General features: G+C 38.1%; 2 protein-coding genes across 2 annotated transcripts; one reads left to right on the top strand and one right to left on the bottom strand.

The window, feature by feature from the left end:
• The first annotated feature begins 1,170 nt into the window (after positions 1-1,170).
• On the top strand, positions 1,171-8,631 carry dnaja2b (DnaJ heat shock protein family (Hsp40) member A2b). The gene is made up of 9 exons (XM_008412447.2): positions 1,171-1,397; positions 4,274-4,333; positions 4,640-4,866; positions 4,957-5,037; positions 5,503-5,636; positions 5,748-5,944; positions 6,074-6,218; positions 6,878-7,005; positions 7,101-8,631. The coding sequence occupies exons 1-9, from the start codon at positions 1,320-1,322 to the stop codon at positions 7,287-7,289; spliced, it is 1,239 nt and encodes a 412-aa protein (XP_008410669.1). The 5' UTR covers positions 1,171-1,319; the 3' UTR covers positions 7,290-8,631.
• Positions 7,857-16,638, bottom strand: LOC103466681 (uncharacterized). The gene is made up of 19 exons (XM_008412449.2): positions 16,628-16,638; positions 16,417-16,554; positions 15,253-15,345; positions 15,019-15,171; positions 14,853-14,941; positions 14,462-14,637; positions 14,179-14,317; positions 13,590-13,700; positions 13,228-13,347; positions 13,045-13,147; positions 12,668-12,791; positions 11,692-11,939; positions 11,329-11,611; positions 10,894-11,249; positions 10,560-10,802; positions 10,094-10,264; positions 9,917-10,021; positions 9,749-9,840; positions 7,857-9,679 (listed from the first exon to the last, which is right to left on the bottom strand). Exons 1-19 carry the CDS (start codon positions 16,634-16,636, stop codon positions 9,607-9,609), a joined length of 2,826 nt encoding a protein of 941 aa, XP_008410671.1. The 5' UTR covers positions 16,637-16,638; the 3' UTR covers positions 7,857-9,606.
• Positions 16,639-17,030: the final 392 nt, after the last annotated feature.

Raw genomic sequence — 17,030 nt, 5'->3', positions numbered from 1 at the left:
AAAACATAAAGTTAGATAATTTGGGAAATATTCTATGACTGCGGTTTAGCTATAAGGGATATTTTTAACCACACAATCTTGGATAGGTTTCCAAAAACTACTTTTTTCAGTTTATCTTTATAAGTAATTTAGAACCACCATCGTTGTTACCTTCTGCCATTTGTTTAATTCTTTAATACAATAGACAGCTTTGCAAAGAGGTTGTCTTTCAAATGTGTGGATGTTGAAGGTAAATTTACACTTAGGCTTCACCGGTTTCTGCTTGTTACTACATATTCTGCCACCATCTGGTCAGACTGTGTAAGTATACAATACAGAGCAGCTCACACTGCAGTGAACTATTTCTTTTACATTATGACAACAATAGAGGTAACGCCAATTAATAACTAAGTATTAAAATATAATTGTTAGACATTGTATATATTGAGTTTATGATGGGAAAAAAAAGATTGAAATCTGTTAAAAACATCATGCATCACTGGTTATTTTTATTGACCATTACCCTATTATTATTCCTTCAAAATATCACATCCAATATGGTGATTTTGCAAACACTGTCATTGCAATGACAATTTGTTATATTGTGCAGCTCTAAATGTGACCCATGTATAACTCAGCTGTGAAACAAACTAAAATATCTTATGAAGAATAAAATAGTATGCCCCAAAGTGTGCATACTCTTAAATTAATATTTGTGTGGAAAGAGTTCCTCTTCATCTTCAGCTTTTAATGAGAAGCTGAAATGTTTTGTTCAAGCATTTGAAACTGTTTATATCTTCATCCACAATTGCTAAGGGTTTGTCCCTGCTGAAGAAATAAAGCACCAAACATGAAGGTGCCATCACCATGCTCAAAAAAAAAAAAAAATCACCAAAAATAATAATACCTTTGGGAGGCCTCAAAAAGTATGATTTTAGCTGAGAATCTTTGTGCAGGTGTAGGTCACAATAAAAGTGCAAATAGCTCTTAAATGGTTTGTTTTTTCTTATTCTTCTTACATCACACAAACCTGGCATTTTGATAGAAATGCATAACTACTGTACATTATCAGTTACATTTCACTCTACGTAGCAATATTTTTAAATGTATACGTTTTGGAGAAAAAAAAAATGCTAAAGGTAATTCAAAAAACTTTAAAAGTTCTGAGTAAGTTCATCATAATTCATACATGAATGGGTTAAAATGGTTCCCAACCCTGGATAAAACTGCGAAGAAGCGTAGTGTGTGGATTAGAATGGACGAACAGCCCCAACCGGTGAACCTTGTGTAGCTCTTCTGATTCTCCGCAGAAGCTCTCACTCTGGTAGCCGGTTAGCACCATGGCGAACGTTGCGGACACTAGGCTATACGACATCCTCGGAGTTTCACCTTCTGCCTCTGAAAACGAACTAAAAAAGGTACGTCTCTTCTAAAACGAAAAATAAATAACTCGGACTCAGGAGGAAMGGTGAAGTGGACGAGTTAAAAGTGTTGTTTTGGCCTAAAAAGAACAAAAACCAGTGTGGGAGTAAGCTAGTTAGTTTACTGATTTGAAGCTAGTCTCGAAGGTTCCTAGCATGCTAGCCAGCTGAAATACTCATCTGCATCACGTTTTCAAGCATGAACTCCGACGATGCTAAAGAATTACCTATAAAATTGTTAATGTCATCATTCGCAGTTGCATTTTAAGGTTGTAGGTCCTTTATTTTAAACCAAAAGAGGAATACTCTACACTGATAGAGGTTGCCGGTTAAACCAGTTAACCTAGCTATCTATGGTTGTTTTGCTAATCCTGCCAATTGTGTATAAATTATATTTACTTTAATTTTTTTTCACCAATATTAAACCTAAGTTAATGCTGTAGGAAAACTTGTGTTGGGACAAATGCAGGTTCTGTAAATGGATATGAGCATGTAACTGTGGTTACTCCACGGCCTTCTAGAAAAACCTCGTGTAACTGTAGCAACCAAAACATACATTGTGTACTTTCCTTTTACACGTTATTGGTCTAATGGCTAGCTACTAATTGACATACATTTAGATGATAAAAACCTGAAGTTTAGTCAGAACTCTTTCGGTATTTTCCTTTTTCAATAACTGGTAGATATTTTAAGATGAGGCTTTTCCAGAGTGACCAGTTTTCAGTCTGCCGGTTTTCAAACGAAGAACTCTGGCAAAGATATCAGTTTTTTTTTGCCTGTTGCGTCAAAAATGGCACATTGCTGAATTTTGTTTTGACCCTTTGCCCCTCATTCTTAAGGTAGGTTGCCCTAATTATTTATGTAAAGTAGGGGCGTAGTTTTCTAGCCTCTAAGAACAGAATTTTGGATCACATTATATTCACACATAAATGTAGATAGACTTTTTTATTTTATTTTATTTTTTACATGATTTTAATGTCAATTTTACCTATAGTTTTAAGTATTTTGACATATTACATTTGGTATGGCTGTTCATTATTCTACATGAAAAAAATAATAAAAATTCTTATCTAAAATAGTTTACAATTGCCATTGGAAGGAGCTGTTATAATTACACATTTTTTTAATTTTTTATTTTATCTTCAGGTCTTCTCAAAAGATAATTAGAAAAGTAGGGTATTAAAAGCTTTCTTTTTAATCAGTAATAATTTCCACACTTATAAAAACAAGGATGTTATGTCACCTTGAGCTGGTGGAGAAAGTAAATAAATCCTTAGAGTTGTTGAAGCTAATATCTGGACATAGCCATTTTAATCCACTTAACCAGCTAACTTTTAATGCCCAGATAATTTTTTTCCCCCAACAACTACAGCACCTGAAAAGCACAAGAACATATATCTTTGACACTGTTGCAAAACAGGGAGTCTGACACAAATCCAAATTTGCTACTCTATTATTGGTGAAGCTGGAGAAGATTGATGAGTCGGAGATGATCTGGCAAATTCAGCAGGGTCTGTCAACATAGCTCTATGTAGGAACTAGAGATGTACCGATCAGGTTTTTTCTTGCCGATTCCGATCACCCATGAGGGCCGATCACCGATACCGATCATGTAATTATTTTTTTTTTTTAATCATAAGCACTACCGGTTACATTATATGGAAAAAGGAACCATGAATTCACCTTAATTTAGACAAAAACTTGTTTTTAATAACTTTTTCCAAGAAAAAGACAAAACAGGCATTGTGCAAATTGTACTGCTATCGGTAATACCATCTTTAACAGACTGAAAACATATGAAGGCTCTGAAGAGGCTAAATAATGCAAGGAGTCAAATAAAACCTCTCAACATTGCCAAAGAAATTAAAGTATAAAACTTAACATTCAAAGGCAAATACAGGATCCATTACAATAAACAATCCTGAGTTACTGAATGAAAACTTCCTGATAGCATGGCGGCTAGCTGAATACTGCTAGTTCTGAGTGGCTGTTTTTAACTGAGAAACAGTGAGCCAACTGCGGAGTAATTATGCAGAGCAGGGAGGAGATCGATTCTTTTTTCGGAGATTATCTGTCTCATGTTAGGACAGTGAAAGTTTTAATACGTATGTGAAATGTATTTTTTAAGTTAGATGCTGCAGCTTTAAACAGAGGTTCGGTGTGAGAGTCACTACCAGGTGGAGCAGAAGCGGCACTCCGTCTGTGAAATATTACTACCTGTATCGCGTAGCAGCGGTTCAACAGCGAGAGCAGAACCAGCGTCTTACATCGCAGCTCGAAGACTTAAATAATTTTGCGGGTTATTTGTTTAGCTTTCTGACCGTCATGCTAATCTGGGTGAGTGTTTGTAGCTGCGCGCTGCTTTACCTGCTATCTGATCCTCCATATGTCATTTTTACTGCAGTGAGCCTCGATGTAGCCAAACTCCGTCAAGTATGGCATTGTTTTTATGCCACATTAGATTCATCGTGTTGATGCATTTTGAYGTGCTTCACCCCAGGTGCTTCAATTTTCCACTGCAACAACCAAACTTCCCCATTCACTCAGTGCGTTATAGTTCCACATCGCTTAGGATTTGTTGCTGCGCGCTTGCGCAGTGTGAAGGAAAGAGGAGACCAGCTGCACAGGCAGGCTGTTAATTGAGATGCAGGTGATCGGTTTGTGTGATCGGCAACAAGAGACCGTGATCGGCGATCACCGATCATACACTTTTTCGCAGAAATCGGCCGATTATGATATAGCATATTTTACATTTGACAACATTAGCAATATGAGCAGTTTGTTTCTTAGAAATTAAATAAACTGTTGAGTCCCTTGTTCAACAAGGCCAAGTCACACATTTTCTTAATTTTGGAATCTTTCCTTTGTTCCAGGCTTATCGGAAATTGGCTAAAGAGTATCATCCTGACAAGAATCCTGATGCTGGAGACAAGGTATGAACCTGCAAAACATTTAACACTATGTTTGGGTGTTGCCACAAGACTATCAGTTTTAAAGTAGTCATCTAAAAACTGTAACAAATATGTAAAACTTCACCTAAATATTCAAGATTACACATAATTTCAAATTGTAATTCTAGGTGCAGATGATCACTACAAAAATGCACATTTTAAGTAAAAATAGCACAAAATAATTAAAAAACAAGTGTACGTAGATCGGTTTTACTTTTATAAAGGGCACCTGAAGTTCTGATATGTTTAATTTATTGAAATATAGAATTTTTTAAATTCTTTTTGCAGTTCAAAGAAATAAGTTTTGCTTATGAAGTGTTGACAAACCCTGAGAAGAAGGAGCTTTATGATCGCTATGGAGAGCAGGGCCTTCGGGAGGGAGGCGGCGGCGGCCCCGGTATGGATGATATCTTCTCCCACATTTTTGGCGGAGGACTCTTCGGGTTCATGGGCGGCCGGGGAAGTCGAAGCAATGGAGGCAAGAGGAGAGGAGACGACATGGTGCATCCTCTGAAGTGCGTATTTCACATTTTCCAAGTATTTTGACAGCTCCAGTAAGTTGTTCCATAATAACATGATATTGTCTGAAAACCCTGATCTCTCAGAGTGTCTCTCGAAGACCTGTACAATGGAAAAACTACAAAGCTGCAGCTCAGTAAGAATGTGTTATGTAGTGCCTGCAATGGGTAAGTTCATTTGTTTTATTTTACATTTTAAACTTCACTGTTTTAAAAACCTTTCTCAACATCTAAGTAATAAATACAAAGTTCCATCGTTTTAATCAGAGGTTTTTCTGAGTTTAGGACAGTATTTTTTTTTTTCTTCCTCCGCATTTTTTCACTCATCAGTTTTTCAAACAATTTCTCTATAAAGATAGCATGATGGTTATGTTACATTATTACTGCTATAATGATATGATTAACATGTATTTTTATATACATTATTTGGATACACAGATACTACAGCAAAAACGGAATAATCACCTGCTCATTTCTTGATCAAGTAGTCTGTTTATACAGAATAATACACATATTTGCCATTTTCTTTATAGAGTAATGTACAATTTTCAATTTTCTTAGTTTATTTTTAAGAGTGTGTAATGTGTGGAGTACTGATAATAATGTTGCTTATTTGTACCTTTTGACTTGTAGTCAAGGGGGTAAGGCAGGAGCAGTACAGAAGTGTGTGACATGCAGAGGAAGAGGAATGAAAATCATGATCAGACAGCTGGCCCCAGGGATGGTGCAGCAAATGCAGTCAGTCTGCACCGACTGCAACGGAGAGGGTAACACTTCGACACAAACACACCCCAATACCTACAGAGATAAATTATGTCAATAGAGAACCGGAGCCATACTTTTTTTTTTGAAAAGTATGAGTGCATATTTTTGTCCAGGTGAGGTGATAAATGAGAAGGACCGCTGCAGAAAGTGCGAGGGTCAGAAGGTTTGCAAGGAGACCAAACTTCTGGAAGTTCATGTGGACAAAGGCATGAAGCACGGCCAGAAGATCACATTCTCTGGGGAAGCTGACCAAGCACCAGGTGTTGAACCAGGAGATATCGTTCTGGTGCTTCAAGAGAAAGACCATGAGGTAAACTCAAAACATTTTTAACTGACCTTTGATACTGCCAAAGGTTTTGAAATTAAATCATCATTGCTCTATTTGATAAATCTTTGCCAATAAATCAAATTGAAAAACGTTGGGTTTTAATCTAAACAGGAGTTCCGACGTGATGGCAGTGACCTTCACATGGTCCAGCGCATTGGCCTTGTCGAAGCTCTGTGTGGCTTCCAGATCACCATCACACACTTGGATGGACGTCAGCTGCTGGTCAAATATCCACCTGGCAAGGTCATTGAGCCAGGTAAAAAAAAACTAATTAATCTCTTGTCATCTGCAATGATTTATATAACCCCAGGGTGGTGGCAGTATAGTGTTCTGGTGATGCTTCAGCAAGACGGGGGAAGCTGCCCAGTTAATGAAAAGATCAGAGGCGATCAGACATATCACTGTAAGGTTTACATAACAGCTGAAATTGACAATTATTATTTTTTGTTTTACATATATGAAATGCTACCCAACAGGTGGCGTTACCTTTCCACAGTTTTTACTCCACCCTAACCCTAACCCACATCGTCGTTGTTCCTTTTTAAGCAATTATGAGAGACGGTGGCGAAACCTTAAACTGCTGCTGAGCAAGTTACTCAACAGGTTGTTGCTAGGAAACCAAAGAGTGAGTGACTGAGTTGATGCCACCAACCTTGCTTAGCTGGCCTAGACGGGTTGAGAGGTTTAAACTCTGCCTACATCCCCCAGAATTATGTGCAGTTCAGGAGTTCAGTGAAATTGTTGAATATTCTGTCTATTTTTATGAGAAGATCGTGTTTCTTGTATATTCAACCCTTAACCTAAAGCTTTGTATGTGTTATGTAGCTCTTAAATTACAAGTTTATTCAGTATTGAAGATTCTAGATCTTTATATTTACCTTCTGATTGATTTTAAATCACTTTTTTTTGTTGCAGGTTGTATTCGAGTGGTGAAAGGAGAAGGAATGCCTCAGTACAGAAATCCATTTGAAAAAGGAGATCTTTACATCAAGTTTGACGTTCAGTTCCCAGAAAGCAACTGGATCAGCCCTGAAAAACTCAATGTGAGCTTCCATCGAAGAACCTCTACATTTATGCACTTTATAATGAAATGGTGTTTAGAGCCATCACTTATTTGTGGTTCTGATGTCTCTTTAAGGACTTGGAGAACCTTCTTCCAGCCCGAGCTGACAATCCTGACATCGCTGCAGATGCTGAAGAAGTTGATCTTGCAGAATTTGACAGAAGTCAAGGGTCTGGCAGTGGAGGCAGGAGAGAGGCGTATAATGATAGTTCTGATGATGAAGGGGGCCATCATGGCCCCGGGGTGCAGTGTGCGCACCAGTAGAAAGACTCATACATAGACTTTCACATAAAAACCCTTCAAGTTCCATTGCTAGCACTACTTTGAGACCTGATGCACACGCGCGCACACAGACACACACACTTCTCTTTTCATGCCTCAAGTGACAAGGTGATGCACAAAATCCCTTATAAAAAGTAAATGAGTCTCCCCCCTCAGTTCCATGGTTCCAACACCTCCCCAGAGAGATCGCAGTTGAGTGATGAACGTTTTTTTAAGTTTGTAAATGTTTCCAGCAAGGAAGTCTGTCTTCATCCTAAGCTTTATCGCTTTTTTTTTCTGTGCACAACAGTCTAGTCTACAAGCTGCAAATATTGTTGACTATTTTGAGTCGAGGTGTGATTCAGTCATAAAGGATTAGATGACAGTTCTTGCCAATGAGCCTGGCTATGCGTTTCCAGAGTGACAAAAGAAATCACCTCACTTTTTAAAATTATATTCAAGAGCCCCGCTGCTACATAAGATAATCTGATTAGACTTCTAAATATTTAACCAGCCTCTAATTAATATGATAGTTGTACTATCGTGAAACTGTAATTTGCTTGTGCTGTATTTTTCTTTTTCTTTTTTAGGTTTGTAGACGTTGCAAACGATTTGAAAGCCCTGAGCACCTGACACACCAATATTGTTCTTTTTCCCTTTGAGTGGAGTATAAACTTCTTTATGAATGTTTGCGTGTTTGAAACGACAAACCTTGCAGTTATGTGTATTATTAGACTTGACACTTTTGTTTTAAATGCGGTGGCTCAGTGTTGGAGCTTTTTTGGAATATTCTAGCTTATTACTCTGGTTGGTGTTGCTGCTTTGCGGTGAACTGCAGTGAGATTGGATACCAAATAAAGAGAGAGGAGGATGAAAAATGTAAGTGTTTGTAGAAAATCTAAAATGTACTTATTTCCCTCTTCTTACTTGGACTGCATTGTAGGAAAACTGCTTGGCACACACTCAACCTTCTGTATAGACATCTTCCTATTGTACGGTTACTAGCCAAACCAACGTCCCCTCACATGATGCAACATTTTCATTCTCATATCTGTAAATAAAAACAGTCAATGGATGCATTTAACATTTACAGAGGTGTCATTCTGCAGCTACAACACTTTCTCACAGAATTGAGCAATGGTCAATTTATAAATGTAAATGTTCTCATGAAGAAAGTTAATTGGAGCCACTCTTGGATGTTTACATGCACCTCTGACTCATTGTGTATGTAACTTTGGCTTCTTGGGATATTGTGCACAGGTGAAGGGGGTTCTAGTGAAATTTCATTATTGTTAATGCTTATGGTTGTCAAAGTGATAATTAAAATGTATATTAAACAACTGCACATGTGAATCTCGGTCTATTCAGTCACAGCCTACTGACTTGATTAGTTTTACAAAGAAAGGGAGACAAGTCTCGAATTAAATCAATAATTACACCCAAATGTGGTGTGAACTTTGAAAATGCTTACGGAGTTAAATGAAAAAGTTTTGCCCCATACAGATTTTTTTTCTTGCTTCTTTGGTAAAACTTAAATGCATCAGATCTTTAAACTGAATTTATCCTCAAAGATGATCTGAATACACAACATCAGATATTTTCTTTACTGGAGAAAAGGGTAACTTCGGTTACCCTTTTCTCTAAAAAGAACAAAGTCCTGTCTCACATTTGGCAAACAAAAACATCTGGATGATCCCTGAGACTTGCGTGAAAATCTGTGGATTGATGAATCAAAAAGTGGAACCTTTTGGAATGTGACTCACCTGAACACATCATTTTAGAAAAAGCTCATCCTAACAGTTAAACAGTGGTGTGTGGTGGTCTGCAGGTGTGTGGCTGCCTTAACGATTGGCTGTAACCTGTCAGGCAATGAATTCTGTTCAACAAAATAACATCAAAGCACACCAGCAAGTCCACCTCTGAATTGTTAAACAATAATTGGAAGTGAAGTATGCATACTCAAAACCCCTCCAATGTGGTATAAATAAAATGATTATGGAAAGAACAGAGAGCCAACATTTCTTTAAAGAGATTTAACATTCATTTACTTGTCATTTTATGGAATTTTAAGCAAGCAGCCTTTAAAACTAAGGGCTTTTTAGGGGCACATTTTCATGTTTTTACTTAGTAAAAAAAAAAAAAAATCTATTGAACACTGCATTTTGAATTTTACCCAGGTTATCTTTGTCTGATATTAAAATTTGGTAATCTGAGCCATGCAACTGCTATATAAAAGCAAAAAAAGTGACATTGTGAGGAAAATATTTAATATTTTCATTAACAGTGACAATAGGACCAAACGACTTAAACCATCTGTATCTCAGCTTGCTTCATCTTCTGTCTCGTTGTTCAGAGCAACAGGAGCTAGAAGTTCCTTAAATCCTGTCGTATTCCTAAAGGATGCAAGAGCACAGCAGTTTAAAATTACTTTTAGTTTTTTACTTCAAAGCATTGATGTTTACCTGTCTCTTTTTGACTGCATAATATAGGAGCGCTCTCTTCTGAGTTGCTCCAGTCGCTCTTTAACAACAGTCTTCTGCTGAGTCTTATCCTCCTTCAACACAACATGTCACACTGTAATTATGCACAACATATCCGATGTTACGGTAAGCTTTGAGTCATTTCGTTACCAGCGGTAGATCTTGAGTGAGATGCTTTAGCCTGTCCGTGTGCTTAAGGCCAAGCAAGTCTTCTTCTGCTTTTCTGTTGAGGATGATGGAGAGACGTTCCTGAACCTGAAAAACAATATTGGTGCTCATCTTTGTCTGAAAGGCACCGTTAGTGTCTTTTCTGTCCACGGCTCTCACCCTGAACATCTGTCTCTCTTTGTCTCTTTGGTGTTTCTGTTCAAACTTTCTCTGCATGTCCACCAGGCTGCGCATTGTTCTCTCTCTTTCCACTGCTGACATCGGTTCTTGCCGTTCCAATTGATCCGTTTCCAACAATGTGGTTCTTCCAGAGAGACTGGATGCTATCTGCTACATAAACAGGTATTTATTTACTGTCAGCATGAAATCAACATTAGCCGAAATAAAGACTTGAAAACATGATTTTTTGTGTGTAATTATAATGTGCTTCACTTAGTGACTAAAGTAAATTAACTTTTAATAATTTCCTACTTTATTTAGTGGGCGTATGTGCTTTATCTGCAGTTTACCAAGCATTTAACCTAATTTTAATGAGTAAAAGTACAAATTTGTTATTGCCACAAAAATATTTGTGGCAGTGACAAAGTTATGCACTGTTGACAAAAACCAAGAAAACATGAATTACTGTTGATTCTTGAGAATGAATCATTTCCTCGTTATCAGAGAGTTCCGACCCTCTGATGTCCCAGAGTTCAGACTCGGTCATCTCTCTGCTGGTGCTGACTGTGTGACCAGATGCTCCATCAGCAATGCAGCCGAAGGAATCACTAGAAACACTCGGCTGCACCTCCAGCAGGTTCTCTGCAAGTGAGCGTGGATCAATTTCAGTTGCAGCTTCTCCTTCACTTGGTTGGTCTGGGATTGGATTCTGGTTCGAGGCCAATTAATTAAAACAAAAGAGGAGAAAATCAAATTACACAACAGTGACAATGTAAATTGGCATGCTGCTAATGCAGTACCTCTACTTTCTTCAACTGCTGATCTGCAAACTGTGCATCATACTGAGCCAGAGTGTCCACCTCTTTGCTGTCTCTCCTCTGATCCGCCTCTTCACATTGTGTGGACTGGCCTTGGATTCCTAGCCTGCTCAGGGTGTCCTGATACTTTTCAGCTTCTCCAACTCCCTCCGCATCATCCTCAGGAGGTTTGCTCCAAGCGAGGGGGATCAAGGATCCCTGTTTATCAAAACTCTCCAGGTTTGCGTTTATTTCTTCTTCCCTACCTGCTCCAGCCTCTGGAGTTGGAGCATTGGCCTGTGCATCAGGCACACACAGGATCTCCAAATAGGGTAGCTCCTCCATGATCGCCCCACAACCTGAATGTATCCAAACAGATCATAGCCTCAGCTGTGGGAGTGTGCTTTCCGGTTTTGATTGTGCTTGCAATGCAGATACCTGAGCAGACGTCCTGTTTAGCAGAACCTCCAGCAGTTGGGTCCCTGCTGGGTTCATTAGTTAAGTCAGTAGTTGCAGTGGGAACTGATGCCGCATAAATGTTTTCAACTTCTCCTGTGCAGGATGATTCAGGCGTGACCTGCTCATCGTTGATGTTTTCAACCAACATAGAGCCGGAGATTAGAGGATCGTCTGACATCAGGAGATTGAGCAGGTTGGGGAAGCGTCGGGTTTGTAATTCAGCTTCATATTTTTCTCTCAGAGCTTGGGCAGCCTGTGAATCCTAACAAAACATACACTGTTATTATGTCAAATATCAGGCTTTAATATTTGTCTTTTGCACTGGACAGAAGCTACACTCACCCGGTGTAGGAGCACTTGCAGCAGCGCTAAAGCCTGGCCCTCCTGAAGCTCCATCAGATGCATCAGAAGGAGCAGCTTGCAGTCCTCTAGCAGAGATTGTGACCGTTTTCCCTGCGTGTCCATCTGAATGCTGGTTTGCTTTGAGTTGTTCTCGCTTCCATTCTGTGTCTGGAGCTTAGCATGGATTTGTTTCAGTCTTTTCATACATCCAGCCCTCAAGGAGGTTCGATCAGCATCAAAGCCACCATCTGGAAGCCATAAATAAGACGTCAGAACTTTAGGAAGCCTATTGAAGAACTTCAACACTAGTTTCAATGTTTATTTGGTGTCATTTTCCTGTCAGAACAATATATGTAACCATGTGACCCAAACTATCACCCAAAGATTAAGGAGAACTGGTTACAATGTTCAGTAGCAACCCAGGAACTATAAAGACTCAAATCAGTTATAAACTGGAAGATGTTGAAGAAAATTAGCATGAATTGAGATGATAATGCTTATGAAAAAGCAGTGCAAAATGTGAGCGAAATGTGTAGCTAATTTAAATCAAAACATCAGTTGCCTTCTGGAGAAAGGTTTTTTTTTTTTTTCAGAGAGTGCCAGAAAACCAATGTATTGAGATGAGTGCTTACATTTCAGATAAAAGAAAGGATAAGATATAGAACAGAATAAGACTTCCTTGACCACTATAAAACTGTCTGGTTCCTCTGAAATGTGTCAAGGAAGTCGGGAATACTTACTATATGCATTTGAACCAGTATTTAAAGCTTTGGTCTTGGAAAAGGTGGACGAAATCCACAGAGTATTTAAAGTTGTGCACCAAATTACTGTGGAAGATGGTTCTCATTCATAATTAAAAGCCTAAAACTGATTCATGCAAATGAGGAGTGAAAGTAAACGATGACAATTCTAGCTAGTTGAAGCAATGAGCAGGCATCAGAGGGGGAAAAAAAAGGCTGGAAAAAACAATACCTACTATCTTTTGGAGGAATTGCGCAGCTTGCCTCTTGTAAATCCTCTAGGGAGATCCTGTGCAGCAACGTGAGCAGATGCTTCCTCTCCTTTTCCTGAGTCAGCACAAGTAGCTGTAGCTCGGTCCTCTGGTAAAGTTTTAGTTTTGTTACTGATAAGAAAACAATCTGCAGGGCTCTCTTTCACAAAGATCTTGCACCCTGCACAAAGCATAACGTTCTGCCTGATGATGTTCAGAGCTAATCCATACAAACATGGATCTTTAACTGATGTTAAAGGTGCAAATAAAGTAACAATTGTCTCGCTTCCATTCTTCCAGTCACATGTTACTTGAGGTAAACAATAGAAAGACATCTGTTGTCTATAGTTTGAAATACCTACCCTCTGTGATGTCTCAAAGTCCTCTTTTCCTTCCTCTCCTTTGTCTTCATTCTGTAGCAGCAGAGTGACATATTCTGCTCTACACGGACTGAGGACCTGTGGCCTAGAAATAAGGACGAGCTTTAACGGTGCATGCACAAAAGGCTGGAGACGATACGCATCCTGTAGGTTTTGTAAACTCACCATGACTCCCAGGATTGACGAGATGCCAGCAGAGCGCTGTGAGATTGTTTTTCCCTCTGAGTTCTGTAAATCGCCAGAAGGGCATGGAGACACAAAAGCCTCAAACTTTTGTCACACAATCTGGAAAAAAAGATAAGTTAATTAATTCCTGTTCGGGCAAGATCCATATCCAAGATTAAGAAAGCGATATAATTTGAGTTTTTATTACCTTTAATATTTTTTTGTTTACAATTTGTCATTTTGCTTCCTCTCCTTTTGTTATAAGCTCTATGAATACTTTTGTAATGTGCTGCATGTGAGTGAGATGTATTTTCAAACAACTCCTCAAAATAGAAGCATATGGAATAACAGTCTGTAATCACCTTTGACCCAGGAGTGTCAGCTGATTTTGTTCTTGTTGACAAAAAGTGTGCAACTCATTCAGGAGAGCAACAGCTGAACAGGATTCTTCCCGTAACTCTGAACATCTTGTTCTGCAGGGAAATATATACATATATAATAAATGTGGCTAAAATTATGTTCCTTAAAAATAAATCCAACAGGGTTTTACTTCAAATTTTACCATCTTCTATTCCTTTTTAATGTTCTAAAAAATTACCCCAAACATATTTTCTGACATAAAATACTATAATTCAATTAATTACAAAATTTTAACATTTCTCCTTATCAAATAATAAATCATAAAAATAAGAATTTCCCTTAAAACTCATAAAAAACCCCAGTAATTTTAATATATGCCAATCAGAATAATTGTGATATTTGTCACAACCATGGATAGACGTATGCATGACATGCCATCAGCTTTGAATTTTAACGTTATCCTCACGGGTCAGATTTCTAATGATTTTGTTTGATTTCTGAGGGGAAACATGGTTTCAATTCCTGGAACTGGAGGGAGAGAACCCTCCAGTGAACACTGGTGTATTTACAAACTTTGTGGTTGTGGGTTACTTGTATATCCTGAACGCTCCAGGCAGGAAAACCAAGCCCAGCATGTCAGCAGACTGCAAAACTTCCTCCGCCATAGTTTCCAGTGCCTCCACTTCCTTTCCCTGTTGCCAGGGAAGCAGCATCTCCCAAACACTCTGGGCTGAGGAATCACCAGAAACAGATGTGAAACAGGAACAGATTTGGAGCACCATGCACAATGCTGACGAAGTCATTGTCAGGACTGGGAAGTCACAGACATTATCCGGGGTTATTGTGAGCACAGGTCAGAGTGACATGCCCTTACTGTAGTGCTCTTGAAGCATTTCTGTGTATAGCAAGTGAGTCACCACATCATATTTCACTTCCACCAGAAGGATGACATCCGACAAGGAGACAGAGCCCCATGCCTGACCCCTGAGGCCCAACCTTTGGCTACACAAGGGGGAGGGCAAAATGCTGCTAACACCCTCTGATGCCAGTCTGACGAGGAACAAAGACAACAAAAATACATAAAAGAAGCACATCATTACATTATAGACAAAAAGGGTTAAATATCTTTGATGTTTCTTAAACCTTGTTAGACTAGAATACTCAGCAATATCCCTAAATGTTAAATTTTCAATGTCTATATTGCATCATGCCTATACTGTCATTGCAGAAGAGAATCATTTTAAAGCGTGCTGAGGCATGCTCACCTGGCCCAGCACTGCTTGACGGCTTTTTGGAGACTCTTCAAGCTTGTTGCTTTTTGGCAGAGCTGCTTTTTTTCCAGCACTTTCTCACTCTGTGTATCGAATGTAAAACTTGAGAAGTAGTAAAGCAAAAAAAAAAAAAAAAAGTAAGTAGCAGCCAACCACTTACCTGGAAAATGTCTATTTCAGCTGTTTGTGGCTGTGGGAGTCCTGACACAGAGTTGAAAGCATTTCTTAAAAACTCTGAGTCGTTTCTTTGGGGCAACTTTTGCAGCATCTGATGAAGATTTCCACTATTAAGAAGCTGGCAGTCCCAGTAAAGCTGCAGAAATGGCAACTCTTCTTAGGACTAAATGAAAATATCGAGAAATGGATCTATACAAAGAAAGCAGAACTATTGTACCATTTCATTCTTTTCCTTTGCCCTTTCCATTTCAAGGAGCACATCCAAAACATTTGCACATGTACAGGACCAGCTTTTGTCTCCTCCTGCAACCTAAAACACAAACAGTTCTGACAAAAAAGTATTGTTGCATGTTATAAAAGGTAAAAAATAACGGACCAGTTATTGTAATAATTAATCAACTGCAACATAGGCTATTTAAAGGAACATTTAAGCTATGTGTATCGTAAATAAACATCAATAAAAATGCTCTTGTTGACAACAGATAATCAGATCATGAAAAAACAAGAAAAAAATCTTTCACAGTTGTAACTGTTTTTGCTTGGTTGGTCTGGGTAAATTTGACAAAGATCAGTTATTGATGTATTATTTCCACTTTTTCACCCAGATTGTACTACTTGTATTACTTAAATATTGCAATATTTAAAGAAACTTCAGAATCCCTTTTGTTTTGTGCCAACTTGTGTTGTAACTTAAAAAAACAACATATCAGTACACTTCTCATTGTCAGAAACAAAAAAGCGTTTTAAGATTTCTATCTTTTGTAACTTTTGTAACTTCTGGAATCTTGAATGGATTTTTACCTGACAGTGATCTCACTTCATCAATGTCTGTTTTTATGTGGCTGTGTTCATTAAGCAGCTGCACCAATCTGGGTTAATATTTCTTGGATACAGTAAGTACCAAACAGCGGTTTCAACACACGCTCTTTGCCCGAATGCAGATGTGTGATATATTGTCTTTTAATTTCTGCAGAACAAAATATATGCTTGTTTCCAGTGTAGATTAACATTCTCACCCAAGAGTTATGTTTATTTTTGCAATTAATTCAGTTATGATATATGGAAATCCCTTTGAAAGACGAAACAAAAAAAATGTTGTCAAAGCCTAAAGATGATTGAGAACATTTTAGTAGGAAACAAATCAAGTGAAGTTATCATAATTAATGCATGAAAGGGTTAATCCCTGAAGTTACTCTTTATGAATAAGTAATTCTGTATTGTTTTCTATATTCGTTCTTCATTTTCTGCTGCATAATAAAAATGCTTGAATTATTTTCAATGATGATTTTAGTTTTTCTGCCCCAAGTCTATAGTATTCTGTTGGGATAAATGAGTAAACCGCTGATGCTCAAAGTCTGTTATGAAATGGAAGAATTGTTACCTTTTTCATGGCTGCATCAGCTTCACTTTTGCTCGAGGGCACATGAAACACTTTGCAGAAGAGAAGACTAATGTCTTCAGTGGAAAACTCTGCTCCAGCAGACATGCCGAGACACTGGTGAAGTGCGGGAATAATATCCTGCAAGAGTACAAGCTTAGACATTTGCAGGAAAAAACAAACGTAGCACCAGCACAGTGATGACACATCTTACCTCCTCCATGCTTTCCGCACGGCAGGCTAATGAATTATACAGCATATCGCTAAGGTTACAGCAGCCGGATCAGTTTGCCAAGAAACAAAAGTGCCCATGTTTATGGCAGAGGGAGAGTGAAATGTGACACAAAAACACAGAAAACAAACCAAAGGCTGTTCAATTCTCTTGTGACTAAAAGAGTGTTGAGTTTCATCTGTAACGTCAATAATAAAAACAAATTAATTTGATAAAAATGCTAAAGTATACTTTTATGACGCAACATAGAAGAGAAAATAACTTTTCTGGCATAGTTTAAATAATTTAAAAAAAGTTTAGCATCTTAAGATATCTTTTTTGACATCTAATCAAAAAATAATATTTTCTTTTTTTTTCATATCTTAATATTATCTTAAGATATCTT

Source organism: Poecilia reticulata, linkage group LG6 (assembly GCF_000633615.1).
Source record: "Poecilia reticulata strain Guanapo linkage group LG6, Guppy_female_1.0+MT, whole genome shotgun sequence".
NCBI classification, from domain to species: domain Eukaryota; kingdom Metazoa; phylum Chordata; class Actinopteri; order Cyprinodontiformes; family Poeciliidae; genus Poecilia; species Poecilia reticulata.
Note: the sequence above shows the minus strand (reverse complement) of the source record. Positions and strands in the feature narration are given on the sequence as shown.

Bases quoted from the DNA above. Each gene is read 5' to 3' on its own strand.
- dnaja2b (XM_008412447.2), top strand. From the start codon at position 1,320: ATGGCGAACGTTGCGGACACTAGGCTATACGACATCCTCGGAGTTTCA. The intron at 4,334-4,639 runs GTATGAACCTGC...TTCTTTTTGCAG, and splicing joins ATCCTGATGCTGGAGACAAG to TTCAAAGAAATAAGTTTTGC. The intron at 5,038-5,502 runs GTAAGTTCATTT...TTTGACTTGTAG, and splicing joins TTATGTAGTGCCTGCAATGG to TCAAGGGGGTAAGGCAGGAG.
- LOC103466681 (XM_008412449.2), bottom strand. The intron at 13,148-13,227 runs GTGAGTTTACAA...CCTTATTTCTAG, and splicing joins CGTCAATCCTGGGAGTCATG to GCCACAGGTCCTCAGTCCGT. The intron at 10,265-10,559 runs GTAATTCATGTT...CTGTTTATGTAG, and splicing joins TTCATTCTCAAGAATCAACA to CAGATAGCATCCAGTCTCTC.